Raw genomic sequence first — 24,370 nt, 5'->3', positions numbered from 1 at the left:
GAATTTGAGAGAGATCACAGTGTCCCCAACGAGAAGTTGTGTCCACTTCTGCTTGGAAGGTGCCAGTGGCAGGGACCAGTCAGAGCTCCCAGAGAAGACCCCATCCTGTTTTCCAGCAGCCCCGCACTTCTGTTAAGCTCAGCTCTCCCCTCCTGCACTTCAACCCCTGCGTTTCTGTGCTGAACTCTGGTGTCACACTGTGCCCACCTGATTGCTGGGCGAAGCCTCTCAGCAGAGCTCCCGAAGAGGGAATTGCTGTTCCCTCTGCCTGGAACACTCCCCCCCAACACCTCCTCCAGGGAGCTCCAGGATTTTCCCCCTCACATCCGTCAGGTGACTACTCAAATGTCACTTATCAGAGAGGCCTTCCATAGCCAGCTTATAAAATAGCGCTTCCCCACAGTCACTCTAAGCCCAGCAGCCGTCAGCCGCACCTGACTAATACATATTAGTTTATTTCTTCTCTCCCACCTTGCCCCAGAATGTAAGCTCCTTGAGGAGAGACTTTGTTTTGGTTCACTGCTAAATCCTCAGGCCTGGAGTAGTTCCTAGCACAAAATAAGTGCTTCATAAATATTTGTTGAACAAATGATTGAAAGAAAGAGAGCAACTGAAGAACTGTACCCCAAACTGGGATGCAGTGGAGAGAAACAGAAATCATGGATGGTGGGACCAGTGACATAGGCTATAAAAGGTGTGGCTTTGGCTGTAGGTAGGCAGAATTCTATTCTTCTGATTTGCTTTGTGCACAAAAAAGCGGTCTACGCTATCCATTGGGAGGATTGAGGAGAAGGCAGAATAAAATTGTGGTGGAGTTCCATCAGCAGCAAGACCCTTCAGTATTTCCTGCTTTTTCTGTTCCAGATGAGACAAAAGGACCCAGTGAAAGGAATGACAGCGGATGACTAAAGCCACTCCTCCCCCTTCTGCACTGTACGTACCGAATTTGTCCCTGAGCATGTCACAGAGGCTAAAATCAGTTTGGGTCCTCAGGGCCTCAGCAGCTTACTATGGAGTCAGAAAACCTGCTTCATTCCTTGTCCTGCCCTCTAGGAATAATGACAACTGCCATGCTAAACAGCTCTCAGGCTCCCATTGAAAGAGGTTATGAATATTAGGACATTTCAGGGCCTTGTGATTTTATAAAGAACTGCCCGGAGAGACATGGACAGGGTGGTGAGAAGTCGGGCTGGGGTGGGCGCAGTTGATGTAGAATTGATGCTTATCTGCAACTGATTACTATTCTCGGAACTCGAACCCTTTCAAGTTGAAGGTGGCATTCTGGGGTGCTCCCTATACCCCCATGCTGGCCAGACAGCTTTTCCTAGTGTTCATTGTCATGTCTGGTGCTTCATTTCCTTCCTCTTTATATCCCCTGACCCCATACTAAGTAGCTGTCCCCATCAGAGGCAGCATCTTTCAGATGCTTGGAGAGTATTTCTGCCCAGGTCATAGGACCAGGATGGGATGTCCTGTGTTTCAGATTGTTATTCTTCCCTAAGCCCCTTCTTTCTTTTAGCTCCCAGTGCCCTGAACACCTGCAGACTTGCTGTTCTTCCTGCAGCTCAGTGGGGGCTTGGTCAATGAAAAACCTGGCCCTGCTCCCTATCAGGCTCCGAGAGAAAATTATTTTATCAAATAAAAACTGGCTGTCCTCCAGCGCTGAGAGGCTAAGGAGGGCTGAGGTCTCACCCTCAGCGGTGCAAACCTCTCCTCGCTCTCCCTGCCCCTGGTGCTTGAGGGAACTTCTGGGGGATAAAACGGTAGGATTAGTGGATTGTTGCAATGCCAGCTTCTCAGTCACTGCTTGGACCTTAGCTTCCTCTCTTCCCCTCTGCCCCCGCCACTCTGACTGGCATCCTTCCTCCTTTTGAAATTCCTCTATCAATAGTCATGATTTATAGTGTTTCTATTTTCCTCTGTTCCTTCCTTAATAATTGTATTTCTCTTCCAGTTTTGCAAGACAGTGGTCAACAGGAAGGCCCAGCAGCTCCACCCTCCCGAGTGACAGGCCATCTTCAGACGCAGCCTTTCTGTGCCCATTCTTCAGGCAACTTTCGATCCCTTACTGTAGCTAATTCTAGATACCCTTTAATATTGTGAACAAATAGACCGTCTGGTATTACGAAGCCCATGTGTGCAGGAGCCTGCTCCTCTGAGATATGTGGCGTGTAGGTTGCTGTATTTACAGCTCCTCCCTCTCCAACCATTGTGTCCTCAACCCATTTCTGTGTGCCCCCACCCCTTTATTTCCAAGTGACATTTTTAGTCTTTCAAAATAGCTGCCTTTTGTGATGTGGTGATTTAAATGATTTAAGTTTGTTTGTTTTCAACCTTGGGATAAACTGAGGTATTTTGCTTCCTGGGCAGATCTTTGCAATTTTGAGTGCTCACCTGGGGAGAGGGGATGAGTTAGAAATACAGAATTTTTTCCCCCAGTTCCACAGAATAGCAACATGGCTTCATAACTCTGACCTCTGCTCCCAGTAACTCATTGTTAGAGTGCCCTGGGCACCAAGGATGTACCTACCACCCACATTTGAAAATTTAACAAATACGAATAACCCCTGCCCCAGCCATTGCATCTCTGGTCACTATTCTTAGAAACACCTATGGCTTCTCGGCCCTCCTGTTGCCCATTCTGTCTCAATCTCTGCAAAGTCCATAATATGCCCGGGTCAACTTTCCACCTGGAGAGACCTGTCCAGTGTGGCCCTTAGAATTGATTCTGCCCGATATAATTAGTCTGCCCCCCCAAGGAGCTCTGTATGTCCATGCTCCTCTTCCCTTTTGGGCTGGTGCTGCCACTCAGCAATAATCCTCTCTTCTCTGTGCTTTCTGAGATTCCTGTCCTCTGTCTTTGAGGCTGGTCAGGACACAAGAGTCCTGATCTTTTCATGCTGCACAAAATGAGCATGCAAAAAGCTTCTTCCCAGCAGAACATGTTCCCTCTTGTCTCCAGTTGCTAAAGGAATGTGGGGATCAAGAAATCAGCTTGTCCTGCCCCCATGCTGGGTTCTGTCCTGGACAATCAAAAGCAATTAGTGATCGTAGTGCAGAACTGTACCAGATTGGGCCAGTGAGGGTCCAGGCTCCGGGGGAATAGAAGCAGCTGAGTACTTCATAGTTTCCTATGACCTGGCAGAACCCGAGTATGCCTTCATGGTGGGAAAATATGAGATAGCTGTGGTGTCATCTGACATTTCCCAAACCTTGTGAAGTGTACTGGCTGAGTGTGCAGTGATCCAAGCCCACGCCAGCCTGGGTGCAACTGCTAATGAAGAGACCAAATCTCTGTTAGGGGAGTGAGAAATAGGATGGGAGAATTTTTCCTTATGTTTTTGTCAGTTTGTTTTGCCTTACTCATTTCTAAGTGCAATAAGGGAGTGTCTCACAGTGTGACATCCTAATGGATGCTTCCCTGTGGCCCTCCTGGGGCAAGAGTGGACAGACTCAGACCCCTCAGGTGGTTAGCTCCGACCTTCACTGAGGCCCCTTTGGGACCAGGAGATGTCCTGTTACGCTCCTTTCAGTCTCCTCACCTTGTGAGGTCCATAGTAATGGATCTGGGGCAGTTCAGATGGTTATTAGCATCCCAACTGCTAGTAGCCTTTATTTGACTGAGAAAGTTGAGGAGGCATTCCTACTGGAGAAAAATGTAAATGTTTTCCTACAAGCTCTGTATTAGCTATAATTATATTTGTGCTTAAAGCTTTCCCTTCTTCATTCATCAACTGAAGTCCAGTTGTGGGTTATCCTGGGAGGAACAAATGGTGATATTCTAAGCAGACAGTTGTTTATGTGGTTTGGGGGTCAATAGATGTTAGTCTCCTTCCTTCAGCTCTTCTCTGAGATCCACACATATCACTGCAGCTCTAGTGGGGGCTCGTTCTTTATCTGCCTTTTCTGCGGCTCCTCCCACCTCCACCTGTTGCCTCAGTTTGAAAGCATCCACATAAGCTGAGCTAGAATTGCCTTAGGTCAGCTGGATCTGGGGCTCGAGCTCACATAAACATAAGGAGGGATGTCCCTGGTCTATTCCATACCCATGGATAGTGTTGCTGCTGGGCAACGGTGTTGGCTTCTTTTAAGTACTCACCTACCCTCCTCACCCACCCCCCAAACTGACTAGCACTCGGAGAGGCTTATGATGAAAGGCTCAGCTCCAGGGGTAGTACCTGAGGGTGTGCCACACCCCTTCAGACCAGCTGCTTCCGTTAGATTTCCAGGGTCATGGTCCCAGTTGGAAGCAGCAGTGCCTCTGCAGGAGGGGTGCTGGGCTCTGGCCTTCTCAAGGAGAGGGGTCAGGGACAGGGTCAGTATTGGGGGCACGTGTATATCTTCCCAAGTTCTCTTACAGTCCCTGCTGGGACTCCCTGACTTATTTTGGTTGGTTCCTAGTGCTACTTCTTTTACAAAATACACTTTGTAGAATTGATTAGATTACCTTGTTTATTTAATGTGAGTTTGTGCCTTTTTGTCTCAATCTTCCAATACAGGTATATTGGGGAAAAAAGCAGTCTAATAAAATCCTAGACAGAGCTTTCTGGAGTCCAGCTTATTGGTGATGTCCTTATATCCATTTTACAACTTAGATATCCTCAAACTCTTGCTGATGTCCCCCATTTTACCAGGGAAGGATTAGGGGAATGTGTAAAATATCTCTGAAAAATTTTGCAGGTGGATTTCCGTAAATTAGAACATCACCTTGTCATTTTACTTAGGCAAACATCATGTATCTGAAAGTAATTTGGCCATTTTGTACTGGCAGTATTTCCTTTTCGCCTTCGTCTCCCCTCCCCTTCACATCTCCACAAAACCTTCAAAATAGGCATTCTTACCGGCTTCTGGGTCTGAGACCCTCGTGAAGCTTGTTTGTAGAATTGTGTGTGCATTTTTCTGGGGAGAGTCATGGCTCTCATCAAATCCTCAAAGGAATCCCATGCATCCTCCCAACCCTCGCCAAAAAAAGATTAAGAACCAGTGATTTGAAAGAAGTAGTTAATCTTTGGCAAAGTAAATAATCTTCATTTCATGTTTGGTAGTAAAATAGAGGCAGTGACTTATTTTTCATTCATTGACGGCTAATTTTCTAAGAGTCCGGGAACCTCCAAACGTCCAATATGAAATAGTCTGAATGAGTCTGAATAGCGAAAAACACTTGAAAGTGGGCGAGGGGAAGAACTAAGAATGGAGGCGCGCAATGGCCAACACGAGAGAGATCACCTGCAGTTGAGGGAAAAGAAACTGGATTAGAGGCAGGACAACGGCCTGGACTGCCACAGCCACCCCCAAGCCCCCGCTTTGGGCCGCTGGGTGTTGGGGCGCTGGAGGGAGACAGCGCAGAGGGCAGAAACCTCGGGCCCGGCAGGCGTGAGACGACAGTGCTGAGGCGGACCGCGTATGCCCGCGAGGGCGTGGCGGCGGCTTCCGCCGGAAGTCGGCCCCTCCCGGCCGGCCTCGCGCCGGGCAGCCTGGGAGCCGCGGGGGAGGCCGAGGCGCCGGGTGGGGCGGCTGTTGCGTCGGGGTTCTGGTGACGCGAAGACACGCCTCCCTGACGTCCCGGGTTCCCTGAGCCCCTTTCCTCTCAGCCTTTCGCCGCTTCGCGCTCGTGGGAGAGTCCCGCCTCTTCCCCGGGCGCACCACCCAGGGCACTCCGTGTGCTCAGCCCCGCCTCTGACGGAGGCCGAGGCGGAGGGTCAGAATCCGGAAGAAAAACAAGCCGGCGAGCGTGAGCTGACCGGGACCTGCTGCCTGACCGGGATTCATCGGGCCGGACTGGCTGGGGCGGGGAGCCGGCCGGGTCACCGCGTGGGGATGATGGAGGCCGTGAGCCCACGGAAGCCGACCGAGCCGAGAGTCAGCCAGCTCAGGTGAGGAGGGCAGCTGCGGGCGGGCCAGCCCGCCCCAGGCGGGACCACTGCCTCTGACCCAGTTGGGGCTGCGGATCGGGGGCAGAACCAGATTGGGAGAGAAGGGACCGGGCCTCCAGGGCTGCTGCTAGTTCGGAGGCCCTCCTAAGTGCTCCCAGGCCAGTGTCGAGCGGCTGTGTTGGGCCCGAGCCCCGCGCCCCCTCTAAACTCAGGCCACCGAGCTCATTCCCACTTGGGCGCCCCAAGCAGGTGTCTCAGATGGCTTCTGGAGGAGGCAACAGTGTTGGGCTGTTTGAAGTCAAAGACGTAACAGAGCATTCTGTCCTCAGCTTTAGAGTAGAAATCTTGTTCTTTTGATCAGCACATACATCATGAGATCTGCCTGATCCCGTTGTAACCTCCTGAAATCCGAAATCAGATTTAGATAAGATCCTTTAGTGAAGTGATATAGCCTGGTCCCATGCTTGCTCTTTAATGAGGAACAATGCTAATCGCAAACTTAGTGCAGGTCACGATGCGAGGATTTGCTGCTAATCGTCGGACCTGAGAGTGAGGGCAAGACATCCCGACTTTTGCTCTCCATCCGCTTAGAGCAATTCTCTGGGAAAACAAGGAGCTTTGGAGTAAAAGGGCTGCCTTCCTTAATCCTCTGTTGGACAGCAGGGGGAGATCGTAAACAAACGAAGCACAGAATCTCTGGCTGAGTGCCTGGGAAGGTGGTTTTTGTATTTTGTTGATGTTCATAGGGAGAGGCAGGAAGTTGCTTTAAGCTGGCCAAGAATTTCTTCAAATTGTGCTTTTTAGAGCAGGGACCTCTAAGAACAGGGTCTGGCAGAGAAGAGATGTTTTGGGACATCCTGCCCTTTTCTCTTACCTCTCCAGCCCCCTATACACTTTCCCATTCTAGATCTTCCGCTGCTTCAAGTCCTCCACCTCATGGTGAACCCAGGACTCACTGGAGGCTTGGTGGCTGTTCTTGGTCTTTGCAGTGTTTGTAGCCCCTGCCTGCTCTGTATGCAGCACAGTCTGGGGCTTCCTTGGAGTCTTGCTGTAACTATTCAATTGAATAGATGTGCAAGTCTCTCCTTCCCCTGAGCCTCTGACGGGATCCAGTGTTATTGAGAGCTGCGGTCTAGTTCTCTTGCTTCCCTAGGGGCTTATGTGAGGCCAAGGTGGAGGATGTTATCCAACTGATGCCTTTTCCCAAAAGGCGATAGACTCTTGAGAGAGCTGTTAAGAAACCTGTGGTTTAGAATCTTCTCTTTAGGCTCTCTGAAATGCTTGACAGAATTTGTTGTGCTCCAGGGATCTGCTAGGCAGGAGTGAGGAAGGGAATGTGGTGGTGCTATCTCTGTTATTTTTTAAATTCTCCTGTCTTGTAGTGCTGAGGCCTCTCACAAGGTGAAAACTGAACCTCTAGAATCTTTCTGGTGGTCTTAGGAACCCGTGAGTTGAGGGGTTGGGGGTGGGAAATTGCTGACAGAGCCATAGATGATAGCTGAGATGTGAATGGCTGGTAGAATTAAGAAATTCCTGACTATCCATCCCATCCCCACCCTTTCCCTTGCCTGATCCTGAAACCTTTGGGCCCACTTTGGCAGCTGTCCTAGTGTCAGCTGCACCAGTGCTGCCAGCTATGGGCAGCTGTGGGCTTGCGTAGAGGAGCCAATCCAGGGTGGGAATGTCCTGCTTCAGAGGACACAGGTAAAGATGAAGGGCTTGTAGTTCAGTGTTCCTATTCCCACCACCAGATGCAGAAACTCGCATTTCCCATTAGGATCGCAGTGGATTGTGGTGCAGCCATTAGCAGACCTAGACCGCTGTCCATTACCTGGACAAGGTCTTATCCCTCTTCCTCCACGACCTACCTTTGCATCCCTTCCACAGCATGCATGTTGTGACATGGAACGTGGCCTCTGCAGCACCCCCTCTAGACCTCAGTGATCTGCTGCAGCTGAACAACCAGAGCGTGAATCTGGACATGTATATCATTGGGTAGGTGTCTGCAGGGCCTTCACCCATCCCTATATCTGAGATCAGGTAAGCCTGACCAGTCCCAAGTTGTCCCCCTGGGGAACCCCTGTAACCTGTACTCCCTCACTCTGGAGTCTGAAGGCTAGGAGCTTTCAGCCTGCATCAGGGCCAGTTGGTGTCTCTTGTCCTGGGTCAGCAATGACAAGGGGTTGGCACTCAACAGCTAGGGGAGGGAGAGCTTGTGATCATGAAAACCCAAGAAGTGAAAGTCTGCTGAGGGCGGTGCTAAATGTGTGTGGTGGGGGCAGTACCCTCCAGGCCAGGGGGAGAGCCTCTGACCTGGGATGGGCAGTTTGCAGGAAATGAACTCTGGGATCATGAGCTTCCTTTCTGACACTGCCTTTGAAGACCCATGGAGCAGTTTCTTCATGGATGTGCTTTCCCCTCTGAGCTTCATCAAGGTAACTTACAAGTTCGTGGGCGATTGGGAAATGTGTCTCACCTCTTGTCGCCATTCCTTAGTCTTTGGTCTCCCACTCAGGCTTTCATGCTGCTTGCTGTTCATTTAAAAGCCTAAACCTCAGTTGCATCTGGCTCCCTGGAGCTCCTGCCCGCCTTGTGTCTTTCCAAGGTAGCTGGAGCTGAGCTGGGACCAGAGGGGTTAGTTTAACGCCTTGATATTGTTCAGGTTGGGACAATTCCTGAGGAGGTGCCGCAGGGCATATTGAAACCTCGGTGCCTACCCCACCCTCGGCCTCTAATCTCTACTCACACACCCAACCTGAAATCTCTGAGTGTAATAATAATTGCTACCATTTATCGAGTGCCTACTTGGTGTTAATCATTATACATTAGCTCTTTACATACATTATTTAAAAATCTTAACTCTCTTGAAATATGGGTATTTTACAGATAAAATCAACACTCAGAGGTTACACAGGCTATCTGGGATTTGAATTCAGATCTTTCAAACTTTATAACCCATGTTCTTAACTACTATCCTTTATTGCTATACTGGTGAGCTGTAAGGCTGACAGGTATCCCATTGCTAGCCCGCTGGTATCAGGGAGTATCCTCTGATCATAGGGGACATGCACCTCAAATTTTCAGGTACCTGGAAGTTAGGAGAAGGGAGATAAGTGTGGAGGAAAAGGGTTCTCAGTCTGAAGGGCCAGTATTCTTTGGGGAATCTTTAGACTATAGGAGAATCCACAAGAAGGCTCTAGATTGCTGGATCTTGCCTTTCTGCCCTACAGAGCTGAGGGATGAAACACTCCCATTTAAAGCACCTAGTACAGTGCTTCCAGGAAATAGCAGAATTCCTCTGTTCCCTTCCCTGGGTGACTGAATTTCTTCAGAATTAATTCTGTTACCCTAGTTTGTCTAAGGGTGCTGAGGCAAGAACTGTGACTACTCCTGAGGAGGGCAGAGCCAGGGAGGAGGGAGTACAAGATTTGGTCCTGCTGCTGAGGCTAGAAAATGCCAGCCACCAAGCCGTTGGCTCCCACCAGATCATACTTGGGCATCTTCCTGTACACTTGGAGCTAGCTCTTCTTGGAGGGCAGAACCACTTCTCTCTCACCACCCACTCCCTTCCCAAGACTGGAGGCCTCCTTGTACCTCGGCTAACTGGCAAGGGATTGCTAGAGTGGAGTTGAGCCAAGGAAATTAGCTCAGCTTGTGGCATGGACACAACGCATTCTGCCCATGCAGCCTCCCAAGGTTGGGAGGCCAACCTGAGGGCCCAGCACCCAAAGCAGGTGACCCTCTTCCCCAAGCCAAAAATTGAGGTGGAGGAGTGAGCCCTGCTTGCAGCCTGTGCCTTGCGTGGGAATTTGCCAGCCATAGATTGAGAGGCCTGGGGCTGACCCGCTGTGCCAGCTCCAAGGCTCCCCAGCTGCCTCCCCCTAGTCCATTCCTTAGCTCCTCCCACTTCATTTCCTCCAACCAGAACTTCCCCTGCAAGTCTCCTGCCTTTCCCCACAGCCCCACCCATTCTCCCAATCTCAGGCTTTCCTGCCCTACCCCCACCCCCATCCTCCCTGCCCCTCTACTTCCCTACTCCTTCACAAAGTAGACTATTGGTGGAGCCCAGTGGCCCAAACCTGCTCTGTGGGTTAGGATTAAGCTTGAAACTCTTCCTAAATCTTTATCAGTTCCCTGAGAGTCAGTCCCTCATAGTCCAGCCCTTCCCCAACTTCTCTTGTCATATGCATATGAAGGGGCGTGGCCAAGACTGAGGGTGGAGAGTGGGGCTGGAGACACATTTGTAGCAACCTCTGCCCAACCCCAGGTTCTCACGCCTCCCTCTCTCAGTCCTGGGCTTGGGGTTCCCCCTGCTTTGACTCCTCCACTGTGCCAGAGCTCCTGGCCTGCGGGATCAAGTTTCATAATTCCTGGAAGGCCCCAGTACATGCTCCCCACCCGGGGATTTCCTCCTTGGCCTCTGCACCTCATGCTCCGGAAACAGCTACTCTGGTGGTGTGTGTAGACAGCCTGAAGCTGATTCCCACCCTACCTCTGTGGCCGCGGAGAGCAGGGCTTTTGGCAGTCCTGGTCCTTTGACGTTATCCAGGTAGTTTTACTGGTTCCTTAGTCTCCTTGAGCCTCAGTCCATCTGCAAAACAGGGACAGTGCTTCCTTAGAGGATTGGTGTGAAGATTAAATGCAATCTGAAGCACTTCAGTAGATGGTAGGTAGCTATTCTCCCCAACCTGGGAACACATGTCCTCTGAACTCACTCTCATCCCCAGTGTGTTGCCTTCAGGGACATCCAACTGCCTGCAGTCTATAATTATTTTACAGGAGCATTTTCATAATTTTTTTTCACTAAAGTATAACGTATGCAGAAATTAAGTGTATAGTTTGAGGGATTTTTATATGTATATACACCCACGTTACCACCAGTCAAATCAAGATACAGACTATTTCCAGCACCCTAGAAGCCTCTCTCATGTTCCTTTCCTGCATTTACTTTTAAAAATCCTTAAACCAAAAAATAATAGCTGACAGTTAATCCTTCCAGCATCTATGAGATAGAGTCCTACTTTATCAATGAGAAAATAGACGGAGAGACTTGCCCAATATCAAATACTAAGAACCAGAGCCAGAATTTGAACTCAGGTCTGGCTAACTTGAAAACCAGTGCCTTTAGCCACTATCCTGTATAGCAGCATTCCTCTTTGAGGCCCTGGCCCGTGGGGATGGCAGCCTAGAGTAACCATAGAACCTCAAGAGGGCATTGGTGAGAGGAGCACCTGGCATGCATGGGGCTGGGACTGAAGAGTTGATGCCCTCCTGGTGGCAGGGTGCCCTGGCGTTCTTGATTCACTGCCCTCCATCCCCACGCCCAGGAACAGAAACAAACTTGCACAGCTCCCAGAATGCATCACTTGGCAGCTAAAGGGAATAAAACTCTGACACTTGAACTGAGATAACATACACCCTTGGGTAGGGCATCTCTGTGGCTCAGGGCTCTCTAGAACCCCTAGCACAGGGCCTGGCAGGGACACACACGGCCTGTGCAGGGAAATGAATGACCATTGCCCCCCTGTCCTGCAGGTCTCCAGTGTCCGCATGCAGGGGCTCCTCTTACTGGTCTTTGCCAAGCTTCAGCATTTGCCCTTTATCCAGATTCTCTCTACTAAATCCACCCCTACTGGCCTTTTTGGTTACTGGGTAAGGACTGAGCTGTTGTCTGGGTCATGAGCTGGGAGGCCTCCTGTCACTGGGCTGGAAAGGAATGGGGGCTTTAGAGCTGGAGAAATGAAAAAGGGGGTGAAATGAATCTAGGCACTCTGTCTAGGCCAGTGTCCTGCATACCCACTCTCCTGCCTCAGGAGGGCTTAGCATCCCTGAGACCTCAAGCTGGGTGAGCTCAGCTGTAGATGGAGAGGTCACTCTGGGGAGCTGAGTGTCTGGCCCTGGGAGATTCTGCGCGAGGTGAGGCCATCTCCCCTCAGGCCTAGGAGGGGAAAAGAGAGTTGTGTCCCACCCTTCTGCCCATCTATCCTACCAGGGGAACAAAGGGGGTGTCGACATCTGCCTGAAGCTTTACGGCTACTATGTCAGCATCATCAACTGCCACCTGCCACCCCACATGGACAACAATGACCAGCGCCTGGAGCACTTTGACCGGATCCTAGAGATGCAGAATTTTGAGGGACATGATATCCCCAATATCCTGGACCATGAGTGAGCGTGCAGTTGTGGACTGCTGCCCCTGCCCTCTCCCCAGCACCAGCCCAGGCTAGCGTCCCCTGCCCGTTCTGTGTTCCCCAGACAGAGGCAGTTTGTGCTCCATGTCCCACCCTTCCCAGCCTCTTTCCTGATGCCCCAGCTGCTTGCCTAGTCAGCTTTGCCTGCCTGAGGTCTGGGACCCTTTCCCCAGTCCCTCTGTCCTGCCTAGAAACCCTGGACACTTCGGAACATCCCAGGTCAAGAACCCTGTGGTTCCTGAGGTCCGAAAGGCTAGTTCTCAGCCTTGCCTGGTGATCAGTTGAGAGAGAGGGAGGAAGGGAGGGCTAGAGCCTGTTCTGTATTTGCCACTTGCCCCTCGGGGCTGGTCTCTTTGGCTTAAACGGTCAAGGAGAGGCCATGAGAACAGTCCCATTGGACCCATGCCCTTGTCTTCACCTGATCCTGTCCCAGTATCTGGCTTCTTACCTGCCCCCTCGAGCTTCTGTTCCAGCAGCCCCTGGAATGAGCAGGCCTGAGCCACCTGTTGCTCCTCCCATCTCTGACCTCATCCCAAACCCTCAGGCTCCCTTCCTTTCTTTCTAAAGCCTCATTCTCTGGTTTGGAGACATGAACTTTCGGATCGAGGACTTTGGGTTGCACTTTGTTCGGGAATCCATAAAATATCGATACTACAGTGACCTGTGGGAGAAGGATCAGGTATCAAGTGAGGGGAGGGTCCAGAGGGGTGATCTGAGCCTGTTGGTGGAGGTCCAACGTGAAATGTGGGGAGTGTTGCTCCGGTTCCCTAGCACCTGTTCTCCTCTCCCAGGCCTCCAAAGTCCCTGTTCCCAGGCAGGGAGGAAGCTAACAGGGCTTTGCAGCTGGGGGTGGGGCAACCAGTTCTGTTGGCATGGTCTTCACCTGGAGGAGCTAGGGTACGGCTGCTGGGTATGCGCTAGAACAGGGAACAGGAAGGGCTTTGGCCTGCCGTGGCCCTGCACTGCACACCAAACCTCTTGTATCCCTGTTGTCTTTCCCATCCCCAGGCATGCTTGCCTCCTGGAGGATGAGCTACAACCCCTTTGGGGGACCCTGGCTACCCCAGCTTCCCCTGTGATACATGTCTGCTAGGGGCTCCCAGAGAAATGGAATTCGAAGCCTAGTCCCTATAGTCCAAGGACTGGGAAATGGCAGGCAGTTACCCCCTGCCCCGACCCTGTCCCCAAACTATGGGTTAATGTTTGCAAAAGGATTCAGCTGCTCTCCTGAGGGGGCGGGGGGCGACGGGGAGGGGCTGAGGTTGCCAGTGAGGCAGTGAAGAAGTGAGGTGGTGTTGCTTGACTCTTACCCTGCCGTGATGGCATGTGCTGATCCCTTGAATGGAGTGTGGTGCTGGGCCATTGGGTCATGACTATTGGGAGATGGGACTGTGCCTTTCTCTACAGCTCAGCATTGCCAAGAGACACGACCCGCTGCTCCGGCAGTTCCAGGAGGGCCCCCTGCTCTTCCCGCCCACTTACAAGTTTGATAAGAACTCCGACAACTATGACACCAGGTGAGGGGGCTCCACCAGAAGAGGATCAGCCTGCTGCGGATCTGGAATTACCTTGTGAGGAGGAAGTGGGCGCCAAGAGGAAGTCAAATTGTGCTGGCCCCAGTAGCAGTGGGAGCTGCCTCAGAATAGAAGTGTTAGGGAAGCAGGAATAAATCCAGCCATCTCAGGAGTGGCGCCTCCGCCCCCGTCATGAGGCACTGACTATGGGAGCTGTCCCAGATTATCCTTGGAGCAGGAGCGGGAGGCGACACTGGCAAGGATGGGCAGTGGGGAATGGGGCAGGTAGGGCCAGAGGAGAGAAGGGAGGCAGCTGATTCCTGACTTGGGAGGGACTGCACTTCAGCATTCTGGGAACCCCTGCCCCCACTCCCCAGGGCCTCTGGTCCTTCCTAGACCGGGGCAGAAAGCTTGGCTCAGCCAGTTACTCGTACCCCCTGCCCCAGCTGTGAGTGGGTCAGGTACTATTTAGGAAGATGAAGTAGTTAGTTGTCAACGGAGAATTTCATGGGGAACAGTAGAGAGACAGTGCATGTAGTAGTTAGAAGCACAGCTCTGCCCCTCATCAGCTGCATGACCTTGGACAAGGTATTTAAAACTCAATTTTGTCATCTGTAAAATGGGAGTGATAACAGTACCCACTTCATGGGGTTAAGGATTGCAGGAGAGCTTGCATGTGCTTAGCCCAGTGCCTGGCCCCAGGAAGCACTGGGATAACTGCTGTTGTTAGTTTTAGTCTTCAGGTGGTAGTTTTACTGAAAACCTTTCTAAGAAGCTGAGAAGGGGCCAGGTAACCACCAAAACCTTAGGCTTAGGCAGAGGAGCAAAAACAGGTCTGGCAGAAGCTCCCTAGCCCAATTTAGAGCAAGGATCCTTATCCCTTTAAAGAAAAAAAGAACGCCTTACATGTAACAGGGCTTTTTGTTTCACCTGGAGCAGCTCCTTCATTTATTCCTCCTAGCGGGACTGTCTTAGGAGGATGTAGGAGGTGCCTCGAGGGCAGCCCCAGCCCCTGGGATTTAGAGGGGGAACAGACATCTCCAGAGCCAGGCCAGGATGAGAGGTAGAACTGCTAGCCCAGTGGAAGTGGTATGGCAGAGCCCCAGTGTGCCTGCCAAGGAAGGGGGAGAGGGTAAGCCATCTCAGGAGTATGGAGCAAGACGGAGTGGGGTCATGGTCAGGGCAGTGCACACAAGAAGAGGCCATGAACACTGGAAACAGGGTCCAGCCTGGGCAGCAAAACAAGCCAAAAAGGAGGTAAGAGGGCAGCCTCCAGCTGACCAGCTGGCTTGGGTCCATGGCTGCAGGGAGACATGCCATCTCCCCAGCCATCCATTGGAAATGAGAGTCATCAGGGAAATTATAAGGCCTCAGTGGGACAGGCTGGGGCCTTGGGGGCTGGGACCCTCTACCAATTGACTTCAAAACCTCACTTGCCAACAGGAAGAGAGCCGCTTTCAGGCCGTGTGGCCAGGTGTCCCTTTGTCCCCAACCCCAGGTACCGTACAGAAACTACCAGGAGACTGGAAGTCATTGCAAACAGCTGAGTCCAGGCTGGAGTTTGCAGGGACTGAGATTGGGTAGAAAGAGGCTCAGAGATGTTAAAGCACTTCCCCGCATGGCTCAGCTGCAGATAGCTGAGCTGGCGCTCAGACCTGACCTTCTGGACCCTGTGGCCCACGACGCTTTCCCCTCACCCACAGTGCCTCCGAATTCACAGCCAGTCTTGTCAGCAGCAGCAAAAACGAAGGCAGGATTGGAATAGCAAAAGCTTGATGAGGAGGCAGGGCTGGCCTGGTGGCGCAGCGGTTAAGTGCACATGGTCCACTTCTCGGCGGCCTGGGGTTCACCGGTTCGGATCCCGGGTGCAGGCATGGCACCACTTAGCAAAAGCCATGCTGTGGTAGGCGTCCCACGTATAAAGTAGAGGAAGATGGGCATGGATGTTAGCTCAGGGCCAGTCTTCCTCAGCAAAGAGAGGAGGATTGGCAGTAGTTAGCTCAGGGCTAATCTTCCTCAAAAAAAAAAGGAGGCAGATACTTATTTACACATGATAGGTATCCACATTGTGATTGACCTTACTGAGCACTTAGCATGTGCCAGGCATTGTGCAGAGGGCTTTGCCTGCATCACTTAATTCATATCATACCTGTATTAGGTAGACACTGTTGTTATTGACTTTTTAGCAAAAAAGGAAACTGAGTCTTGGAACATCTAAGTAAGGTTGTAACAGAGTAAGTGATAGAGCAAGAACTTGAACTCAAGCCTGTGTGACTCCAGACCCATGCGCTTCCCCTTGCCTGGAGCCCAGGAAACGAAGGAATCTCTGGACAGGAGCAGGGGACGTTACAGGGGGACATCGTAACTGAAATATTCCCTCTGGGGCCATGGTCCTGAGGTAGCTGGGAGTGCCTGCAGTGGGCAGGGCCTGAGCCACACGTAGGGAGCAGAAACATTCCTGCCTAATCAGACTGTTATTCATCCTTGAAGACCCAGTTCAGACATCTCTACTAGAAAGCCTTCCCTGACCCTCCTCCGCCTCTCTGAGAGTTCTCTCCTACCCTTATGCTGCCTGTAAGCCTTGCACACACCATGCTTTCAGTGTTGCATTTAAGACACAGGGTGCCTTTCTTGCTATACTCTGAATGCCCGAAGCACAGAGAGTGGATCTGATTGATGACCATCCCTGCTATGTAGCATTGTGCCTGGCATGTGTTTGAATTGAGAGCCTGAGAGGACAAAAGGAAAAGACATGGTATTTAAGGAACAGCCAATGTAGTAGAGGCACCCACCCATAGCAAGAGATCTACACACTATCAAGTTCAGGAGTTGGCTAATAGAAGATCCCAGAAGGCTGTGTGGAAGTACCAAAGGAGGTTAAAGCAAATGGTAAGGAGGTGGGCCGCTGAGGCCTGGAGGAGTCAGTGAGAGTTGTCAAGGAGGCAGCAGAGTTTGGCAGAAAGGACAGGCATTCCGATAGTCAGCAGCACTGACAAGAGGCACCTTGAGTGGAGCCTGACCCAGCTCTACAAAGTGACTGTGAGTGAGTTGTTGCAGGGCACGGTACGCGGCTTTGCCAGGCTGCAGCAGCATCCCTGAGCCAAGAGGTAATAAGAAACGAGGTCAGCTCCATTACAGGGGCGAGTGAAAGGGCTGAGGGCGGGAAATCCTGTTAAAGTCAGGATTGCAATAGGGTTTTGTTACAGTCCACATGAACCCAGTCAACCTCTCTGCTAGGCAGTGAGCAGAGGATACTATGATCAATCCAGTCAAGACCTGTGTCCAGAGTTCAATGAGACACTTAGAAGCCATCTACAGGGAGCAAAGGGGAAAAGTGCTTTCAGACCCAGGAATAGAACACATCACTACTTGTGGGTCAGTAATGCCTCCGTTTTCTAGGCTCTTAAGCCAAGAGAATCTTGCAGTGCTACTTGGTTTTAATTTTTTGAAAGTAGAGACATACTAATCTCCAGAAGCAATTCTTCTACTGTCACAATTATTCAGCCAGAAAGCATTAGTGAGGCTCCATTGTGGTAACACACACTGTAAGACAGTTCTCGCTGCTGGGAGTTAGCCACAGGGAAAGCTGGAGGAGACAGTGGAGTGCAGTGGTTGGAATGTGGACCTCCTAGTCGGCAGACCTGGCGAAGCATCCAGCTTCCACCTGCACTGGGTGACCTCTCTATATCCTGTAGAAGGAGAAAAATGTGACCTGTAACATCCTTGCAGTGTTGGAAGGATTAGAACAATCTATGAAACACCTGTCGCAGTGCCTAATGCACAGAAGGACCCCATGTTTATCTGTTGTTATTATCAGAAATGGAGAACTAGGGAAATATATGTAATATTTAATTTGTACACATTTATTTTGCTTATTTCTTGTCTTTGTCAAACAGGCTCCTCGAGGACCTTGTCAATCCCTTTTATCAGATCCCCAACTGCCAAGCATATAAGGGCTTAGTAAATCTTGTTGAAAGAATGAACAGTACAGGTGCCCAGTGATGAGCCTGGACCAGGCCAGGGAAAAGGAGGAAAGGGAGACAGGCTGAGAGGTACTGAGGAGGAAGGAGAGACAGGCTGTGGCCAGGACTTGGGGAAGATCCTGACGCCACAGCAAGTATGGGCTCTTAACCATAATAGGGAAGTTGGGGAGGGGGGATGCTTTGCAATGGAGAGTGGTACTTTCATGTGGTTCTTCACCAAGTTTTAAGCAATGCTAGGCTCTAGTTGGTTCAGAGATTCAGTGTCTGTTTTCTCTGGGTTGGAAATACCACGTTCTGATGTGCTCAGAACTCTCCTCAGAAAAGTGAAAGGTTGAAACAACCCAAGGAGCCCCAAGCAGATATGGTTTAGCCAGTTACCTCTTCTTGACCACTCCCATGAAGCACCTTAATTTCTTTAATCCTCACACAATGGCTCTTTGAAGTACTGTTATCACCTCATCTTAGAATTGAAGAAACTGAGACTTGCAGTGTGAAGTCACTTGCCCAAGGACACATGGCTTTTTTTCTTTTTAAACTAGATTACTGGTTTATTTTAAAAGGATATAACTCAGGAACAGGCAAATGGAAGAGATTCATAGGGCAAGGTATGGGGAAATGGGGAGGAACTTCCGTGTCCTGCCCAGGTGTGACACTCCCCAAATCTCCACATGGTCACCAACCCGGAATCACATAGCTCTTAATTAACAAGGCAGAACCTTCCCCACAGGTGTCTGACTCTAGAGTCAGAGTTCACCACTGAGACACCATTCTGCCTCAATTGCTGTTGAAGTGACAACAGTATGTCAGAAATGTTTATTTAAAATAGTAATTGAATAAAGCAAAAGACAAAAATAGCATTTCAAACTGATCATAAACATATGAAACTGTATACATTAAGATTAGACGCACATTTTTGAGGAGAAAGATTGAGCTTGAGGTTTTCTGGTTGGTTTGGGTTTCACAAGCAGTTGTTGAATGCCTACTATGTGCCAGGTTCTGTCTTCATGCTGAGGATACACAGGAGACTCCAGGAGCCAGGCCTTGCCTTCCGAGTTTCCACACCAACTGCTATGCCGACTGAGAAACAGGACACTACAGTATAACGTAATTGCAGATGTACTGGTGTGGAATGCTTTGGAAGCAGAAAGGAGAGGACAGGGATGACTTTATGACAAAGACAGCATTGGAATTGGGCCTCTCCCCGTGAAGAAGGGTGTTCCAGGCAGCAAAAACTGCAAGAGAGAAGGTCCAGAGGCTTGAGAGAGTGGCCAAGGTGGAGCAGGTCTGGGGCAGTGGTGGGGAGAGAAGGTAGAACAGGGGCATCAGACTCCTGAGCAGCTTGAAAGCCACACCTGGGGGACTTGAGCTTTATTCGGGAGGCAATGAAGACTCCTTGAAGGTTTTAAAGTAGGGAATCATGTGACCAGCCTTTACTACTCTTTGAGTCAATTCAAAAGTAAGGGGGAGCAACGGAGAAACAGCAGCTGTCCTCCTCGTTCCAGGACTGGGAGGGGTCTCCGTTTGGAGAGTGGGGCCTGAGTGCCCCGGTAGCTTGGGTGGGGCTGGGTGGGGAGTCAGGGACTTGCCTATCTCGGGGCACCTACTGTTACCTAGGGGAGGAAAGCGCTCCTGTCTCCGGGGGCTGCACAGCCTCTCAGGCTCCTCAGAGAAGTGGGCAAGTGAAGAACAGGTGGGAGGTCTCAGCTGACTCTTGAGAACAAAGAATAATAGCCAGTGTCTGCAGAGAGCTTTTTTTATACCAAGCACTGTGCTAAACGTGTTTTGTGCTTTATCTCATTTAATCATCTCAGCAACCGTGTGAGGTAACTACTATAATTATCTCCATTTTACAGATGAGAAAGCTGAAGCCCAAGAGGGATTGGCCTGTTGTGGCCATGCTGACTGGCCTTGAATCCTAGCTCCTCCTCTCAGTAGCTGTGTGACTTAGGAAAAGTTACTTCCCCTCTAGGACTCAATTTCTCCACCTGTAAAGTGTGAAATAAACTGTACCGACTGGAAGGGTGCTGTGGGCATTCCCTAAATGCTTCCCTTTCCTAGGGTGGCACCTTTAGTTGGCGGGAGCCAAATTCAAGCTCCAATCTACCTCCAAAATCCAAATCCCAGCTTCTTTGATCTATTGCTGCTCTTGTTCAAGAAAGAGGAAAAACTTTGAAACGGGATGTTTCTGAGTCACATTCGATTCATAAGAATATAGACGAGGGCTGGCCCGGTGGCGCAGCGGTTAAGTTCGCACGTTCCACTTTGGCGGCCCGGGGTTCACTGGTTCGGATCCCGGGTGCGGACATGGCACCGCTTGGCAAGCCATGCTGTGGCAGGCGTCCCACATATAAAGTAGAGGAAGATGGGCATGGATGTTAGCTCAGGGCCAGTCTTCCTCAGCAAAAAGAGGAGGATTGGCAGCAGATGTTAGCTCAGGGCTAATCTTCCTCAAAAAAAAAAAAAATTAAAAAAAAGAATACAGACGAGACTGAGAGTCTGTGGCTGAGTCCGACAAAGGCCAAAGTACCTTTGGTTCTGTCAGGCCCCTTCCTGCCTGCGCCGTGCCATGATCCAGCTCGGCCAGGGGTCTTACAGTCACTGACAAACCCTGGTGGTAGGGGCTCCACCAAGCTCGTGGGGTTACCTTCCTGCTCTCCTACCAACCCTTCTCTTCCCATTCTTCCTCTTCCCCTACCCCTAGTGAGAAAAAACGCAAGCCTGCATGGACTGACCGCATCCTGTGGAGGTTGAAGCAGCAGCCTCAGGCCAGTTCCCACACCCCCAGGCTGCCAGCCCCCCACTTCGCCCTGTCTCTGAGGAGCTACGTCAGCCACATGATGTACAGCATCAGTGACCATAAGCCTGTCACCAGCACCTTTGACTTGGAGGTGAACTTCCAGGCTGCGTGGTGCTTGGCAGAGGAGCAGCCATGCTGGGCCACATCCCCAAACCCTGTAGCCCTGGATTCTAATGTCAGCAGATCCTCCAGGGGAGACCTGGAGGAGGACATGATTGCCTTTCCTCCCAGGTCAGGTATCCCAGCTCTTCTTAGGAGCTGTTGATGGTTCTGTCTGTCAAAAATGTGTTCAGATCCTTTGTGAATAGGTTTCCATTTCCTCTTGGTACTGTCCCTTGGGGCTAATGAGTTCCATTATGCTTATTACCTACTAAGTGAAGTACAACTTCCTTTTATTTGTCCTAAACCTATCTGGATTAGGTTGCAAAAGGGAGCTCCCTCCATCCTTGTATCTTGCCATCTAATAACCAAGGGAGTGTTGACCTTTGAGCTGCTGGTTACCCTTAGCCGTCACCTTTTCATGCTGGTTTGTCTGTCTTTACACCATTGTATTCCTCCACACGCCTATAGCTGTTCTCATCAGAGCCACACCCCCACCCCACCCCCACCCCCCTGCAAAATTGGATTTGGGCCTTTGGGTCAGGAACCCTGGTGGCCTGAGAGCAGCTACCTGGCTTCTTTCTTAAACCTGTCAGCAACTCCCCCATTCCTCCACCTTCACCCCTCCGCACCTGGCTCTCTGCTTGGTCACTCACTTGGCTGTCAGCCCCATCTTCCGTGGCAGGACCAGCCACCCCCGACAAGCCTCTGGTCCTTTCTCTTTCCAGCTGACCAACCAAGGTCTGATTCTTTCTCAGGGCAGCCTAGTGGAGTTCTGCGCCCACCCCCCTGGGGGCCCCTCCTCCCACCACTGACCCTAACCTGTTGGAAGGGTACAGTAAGGACATTCATCTCAGAGAAGGGAATGAGGCTATAGAATTTCAGCCCCTTTCCCACCCTTGTTTATAGCTGAAGCCATTGGTATCTGCCCCACTGATCACCCTGATGCCTGAGGGCCTGTGGACCATGGAGAACAACATGTTAATCAGCTACTCCTTGACCCCAGAGTTCCTCAGGAGCGCCTGGGACTGGATCGGACTGTATAAGGTGATGTGGCCGGTGAGGCAGGGAGTCCATCAGCCATACCCCTCTGGTTTATCCATCCTGAGGGCTCACGGGAGCTAGGCACAGAGACTGAAGAACTCACCCTCGTTCACCCCAGGGGTCCTTGCCCACCTGGAAGCTGGCAGTCAAGGGGAGGGGGCATCCAGTATGATGGCCAGCCCTAGGAATGAGACCATCTTCTCCTTCAGATTTGCTGTAGGTCCTGTATCCTCCAAGACCATTAACCGCCCAATCCCCCCTCCCACAGGTGGGGCTGCGCCACATTAATGACTACGTGTCCTATGTCTGGGTCAGGGACAACCAGGTCTCCTTCAGTGACCAGCTGAACCAGGTACCTGCCTCCCTTTCTGAGATAGATATTCCACATCTCCAGCAGGTGGGCTTGCCTGAGCACTCCTCTGTCTTCTGGAAGGAACAGAGGGCTGGATAACTTGTTACTGAGAGCTGAGTGGGGCCCAGAGCAATGGAGCTCACTGCATTCCTGTCCATCCCCCCCTCCAGGTGTACATCGATATCAGTGATATGCCTGAGACTGAGGATCAGTTTCTTCTCTGTTATTATAGCAACAATCTACATTCTGTGGTGGGGATAAGCAAACCCTTCAAGGTAGGAGATGCTGGTGGGGTCAGGGGAAGGGTGTCACAGAAGACTGGAGCCCATCATTGGTTCCCTGAGGCCAGAGGCCTAGGAGCCAACCCGCATGGCGGAACCGCATCAGTTGGGGAATGGGAATGATGGCACGGAGGAAAACCTGCTCTTCTCCCTTCCACTCACTGCTTGTTTTATTCCTGCAGATCCAGCCTCGCTCCTTCTTGGGGGAGGATCTACTGGATGAAGCCCAACCACAGTTCTGAGCCGGGATAAGTGAATCCAGGGCGGAGGCCAGAGCTGGCAGCCAGCTCTGCCTACCACTGCCAGGAGCGCTGGGGACCCAGCCCAGCTCTCTGAGGACGGAGCAAGTATCCTCCACCTCCCAGAGGGAGCTCTAGCACACTCCTTTGCTCTCTCCAGTCCAGATCTTTGGAATCGGCCACTTAAATACAGGTTTTTGTTACTGAGATGTGAGTGAAACCAGGTAGTTTGTCAACAGTGAAGACCTGGGGATAGTCCACCAGATGTGGGAAGGACCCTCTAGCCTGCATCTCATTTCTTGATTTTTTCCCCCACGCACTTCAAGTCCCGCCCAAGCAGGCCTGCCAGGCACATGCCCCATCTGGCACAGGCCTGCATTCTTGTCACGCCATCCTGGGCCTCAGGCTGCCTAGGAGGGGGAGATACATTTGTACAGGCTCCATAGACTGGTTGGCACAAGCAGCACTGGGTTGCAGGAGTCTTGGCATCTCGTTGCCTGTCCCCCTAGGGGTGATGGGCAGAGAGTCTGGGCCCCTTGCTTTCAGCAGAAGCAATATGACTAAGTGGGCAGGATGAGCATCCCTCCACCCAGGCTCTTAGGTAGGGTTGTGGACAGGTTGATGAGCGTCCTTCTGCCATCACCCCCTTGCCTCCATGGAGTCTGACCCAGGGAGTCCAGGGCCTGAGCAAAGAATTGGACCCAGGTTCACTTCTGCTGGTGGGTCAGGCTCCATGCCCCTAACCTGCCTTCTTCTGAAGGGTCGGCCAGGTGGTAGAGGAGCTCTGGCCACAGACTTTTCCAGGGTGGTTCTTGCCCAGTTGAGCTCATCTACCCCTCTGCTTGCCTGCAGTCATTGGCCAGAAACCTACCCTCTGTGTAGACTGCTCTGGGACCGAGAGGTGGGGGCAGGCAGAGAGCAGAGCCAGAATCAAGACATTTTGGAGAATCTGGCCCGGGGGGGTCTTCACAGAACATTCTCCAGGTGCTGTGTGGACTCTGTCTGTCCCCACTCCCACCACTCGCCTCCAGTTACCGGTGACTCAACAGCCGTTCTCCCAGGAGAAGACACCTCAGGGAGCCTGCTCTGTGACTCTCACATTCATACTACGACCTGAGACTGAGGGACACTCTAGTTGCTCTACATTCTGTACTCCACCCAGGGAGCCATGTTTACCATCAAGAACTGCCCTGGGCCAGCCCCTGTGGCCTAGTGGTTAAGTTTGGCATGTTCTACTTCAGCAGCTCAGGTTAGCTTCCCAGGTGTGGACCTAGACCACTCATCTGTCAGTGGGTGGCCATGCTGTGGTGGTGGCTCACATACAAAAAGAGGAAGATTGGCAGTGGATGGTTAGCTCAGGGCGAATCTTCCTCAGCAAAACAAAAAACAAAAACAAAAAACTGTCCCCCTAGCTTTAGAGGGCCATGGCTGTCTGTGTTCTTTGTCTGTTGCACTGGGGCATAATTAGAATCATGGCTTTTACACTTGCGTGTGACTCCTTCATGATGGTGGGGAGAGGGGGCACATGGTGATGGGTGCTTGCTAGACTCTAGGACAAGGGCCCTGTAGATCCAGACTAGAGTTTCTCTGTCTGAGAGAGGCAGATATTGTCTGGGTAGGAATGGGATGAGGTTCTGGGATGGTGGCCCTCTGGGTCCCTGGCCCAATGGGGCATGCCACCTATGCTTTTGGTCACTTAGTTTATTCTGCTGCTAAGTAGAATGAGTTTCTTGGAACTGACAACTCAGAAAAGGTGCTTACTCTGCTCTCACTGGTCCATCCCTCCTCACCTGCCACTCCCTCACACCTTAGCTTTGAGCATTGGTCCTGGGTTAAGTTATCCAAATATGTCACCATCTTTTCTCTCTGTCCCACCTCTCCCCAGATACCCCTCCCCCGAGGTCCCCATTGTAACCTCTATCCCTGTCCCCCCCCACACACACACAGCTGAGGAACCCTGAGCCCTCGAACTTGCCCACCTCATTCCTTCTCACATG

The 24,370-nt window shown here is 51.3% G+C and overlaps 2 protein-coding genes across 5 annotated transcripts in view; both read left to right on the top strand.

The window, feature by feature from the left end:
- PITPNA (phosphatidylinositol transfer protein alpha) overlaps window positions 1-4,542 on the top strand; it is a 36,473-nt gene extending 31,931 nt beyond the window's left edge. The window contains exons 11-12 of the mRNA XM_070562906.1: window positions 865-933; window positions 1,955-4,542. Of these exons, the coding sequence (XP_070419007.1) occupies window positions 865-909 (45 nt within the window). The 3' untranslated portion in view covers window positions 910-933; window positions 1,955-4,542. The remainder of the gene's footprint in view (window positions 1-864; window positions 934-1,954) is intronic.
- Window positions 4,543-5,350: 808 nt separating this feature from the next.
- INPP5K (inositol polyphosphate-5-phosphatase K) lies at window positions 5,351-23,855 on the top strand. Of its 4 annotated transcripts, none has more exons than XR_011523573.1 (13): window positions 5,351-5,873; window positions 7,761-7,868; window positions 8,200-8,308; window positions 11,409-11,525; window positions 11,866-12,041; window positions 12,632-12,743; window positions 13,472-13,581; window positions 20,263-20,449; window positions 21,367-21,504; window positions 21,770-21,853; window positions 22,024-22,128; window positions 22,317-23,022; window positions 23,102-23,855. XR_011523573.1 is itself a non-coding variant. In XM_008514765.2 (12 exons), the coding sequence occupies exons 1-12, from the start codon at window positions 5,404-5,406 to the stop codon at window positions 22,374-22,376; spliced, it is 1,776 nt and encodes a 591-aa protein (XP_008512987.2). In that variant the 5' UTR covers window positions 5,351-5,403; the 3' UTR covers window positions 22,377-23,855. The 4 variants fall into 4 exon arrangements, 2 of the variants coding, with proteins under 2 accessions (XP_008512987.2, XP_008512989.1); XR_011523574.1 differs by having other exon boundaries at window positions 5,465-5,873; window positions 8,207-8,308; XM_008514765.2 differs by having other exon boundaries at window positions 22,317-23,855.
- Window positions 23,856-24,370: the final 515 nt, after the last annotated feature.

The sequence above is a fragment of the Equus przewalskii genome, chromosome 10 (genome assembly GCF_037783145.1).
Source record: "Equus przewalskii isolate Varuska chromosome 10, EquPr2, whole genome shotgun sequence".
Taxonomy (NCBI): Eukaryota; Metazoa; Chordata; class Mammalia; order Perissodactyla; family Equidae; genus Equus; species Equus przewalskii.
Note: the sequence above shows the minus strand (reverse complement) of the source record. Positions and strands in the feature narration are given on the sequence as shown.

Excerpts from the sequence above, each read along its gene's own strand:
- INPP5K (XM_008514765.2), top strand. The coding sequence starts at position 5,404 with ATGCCCGCGAGGGCGTGGCGGCGGCTTCCGCCGGAAGTCGGCCCCTCC. Across the intron at positions 5,874-7,760 it reads CCGAGAGTCAGCCAGCTCAG|CATGCATGTTGTGACATGGA; the intron begins GTGAGGAGGGCA and ends TCCCTTCCACAG. Across the intron at positions 21,854-22,023 it reads TCAGTGACCAGCTGAACCAG|GTGTACATCGATATCAGTGA; the intron begins GTACCTGCCTCC and ends CCCCCCCTCCAG.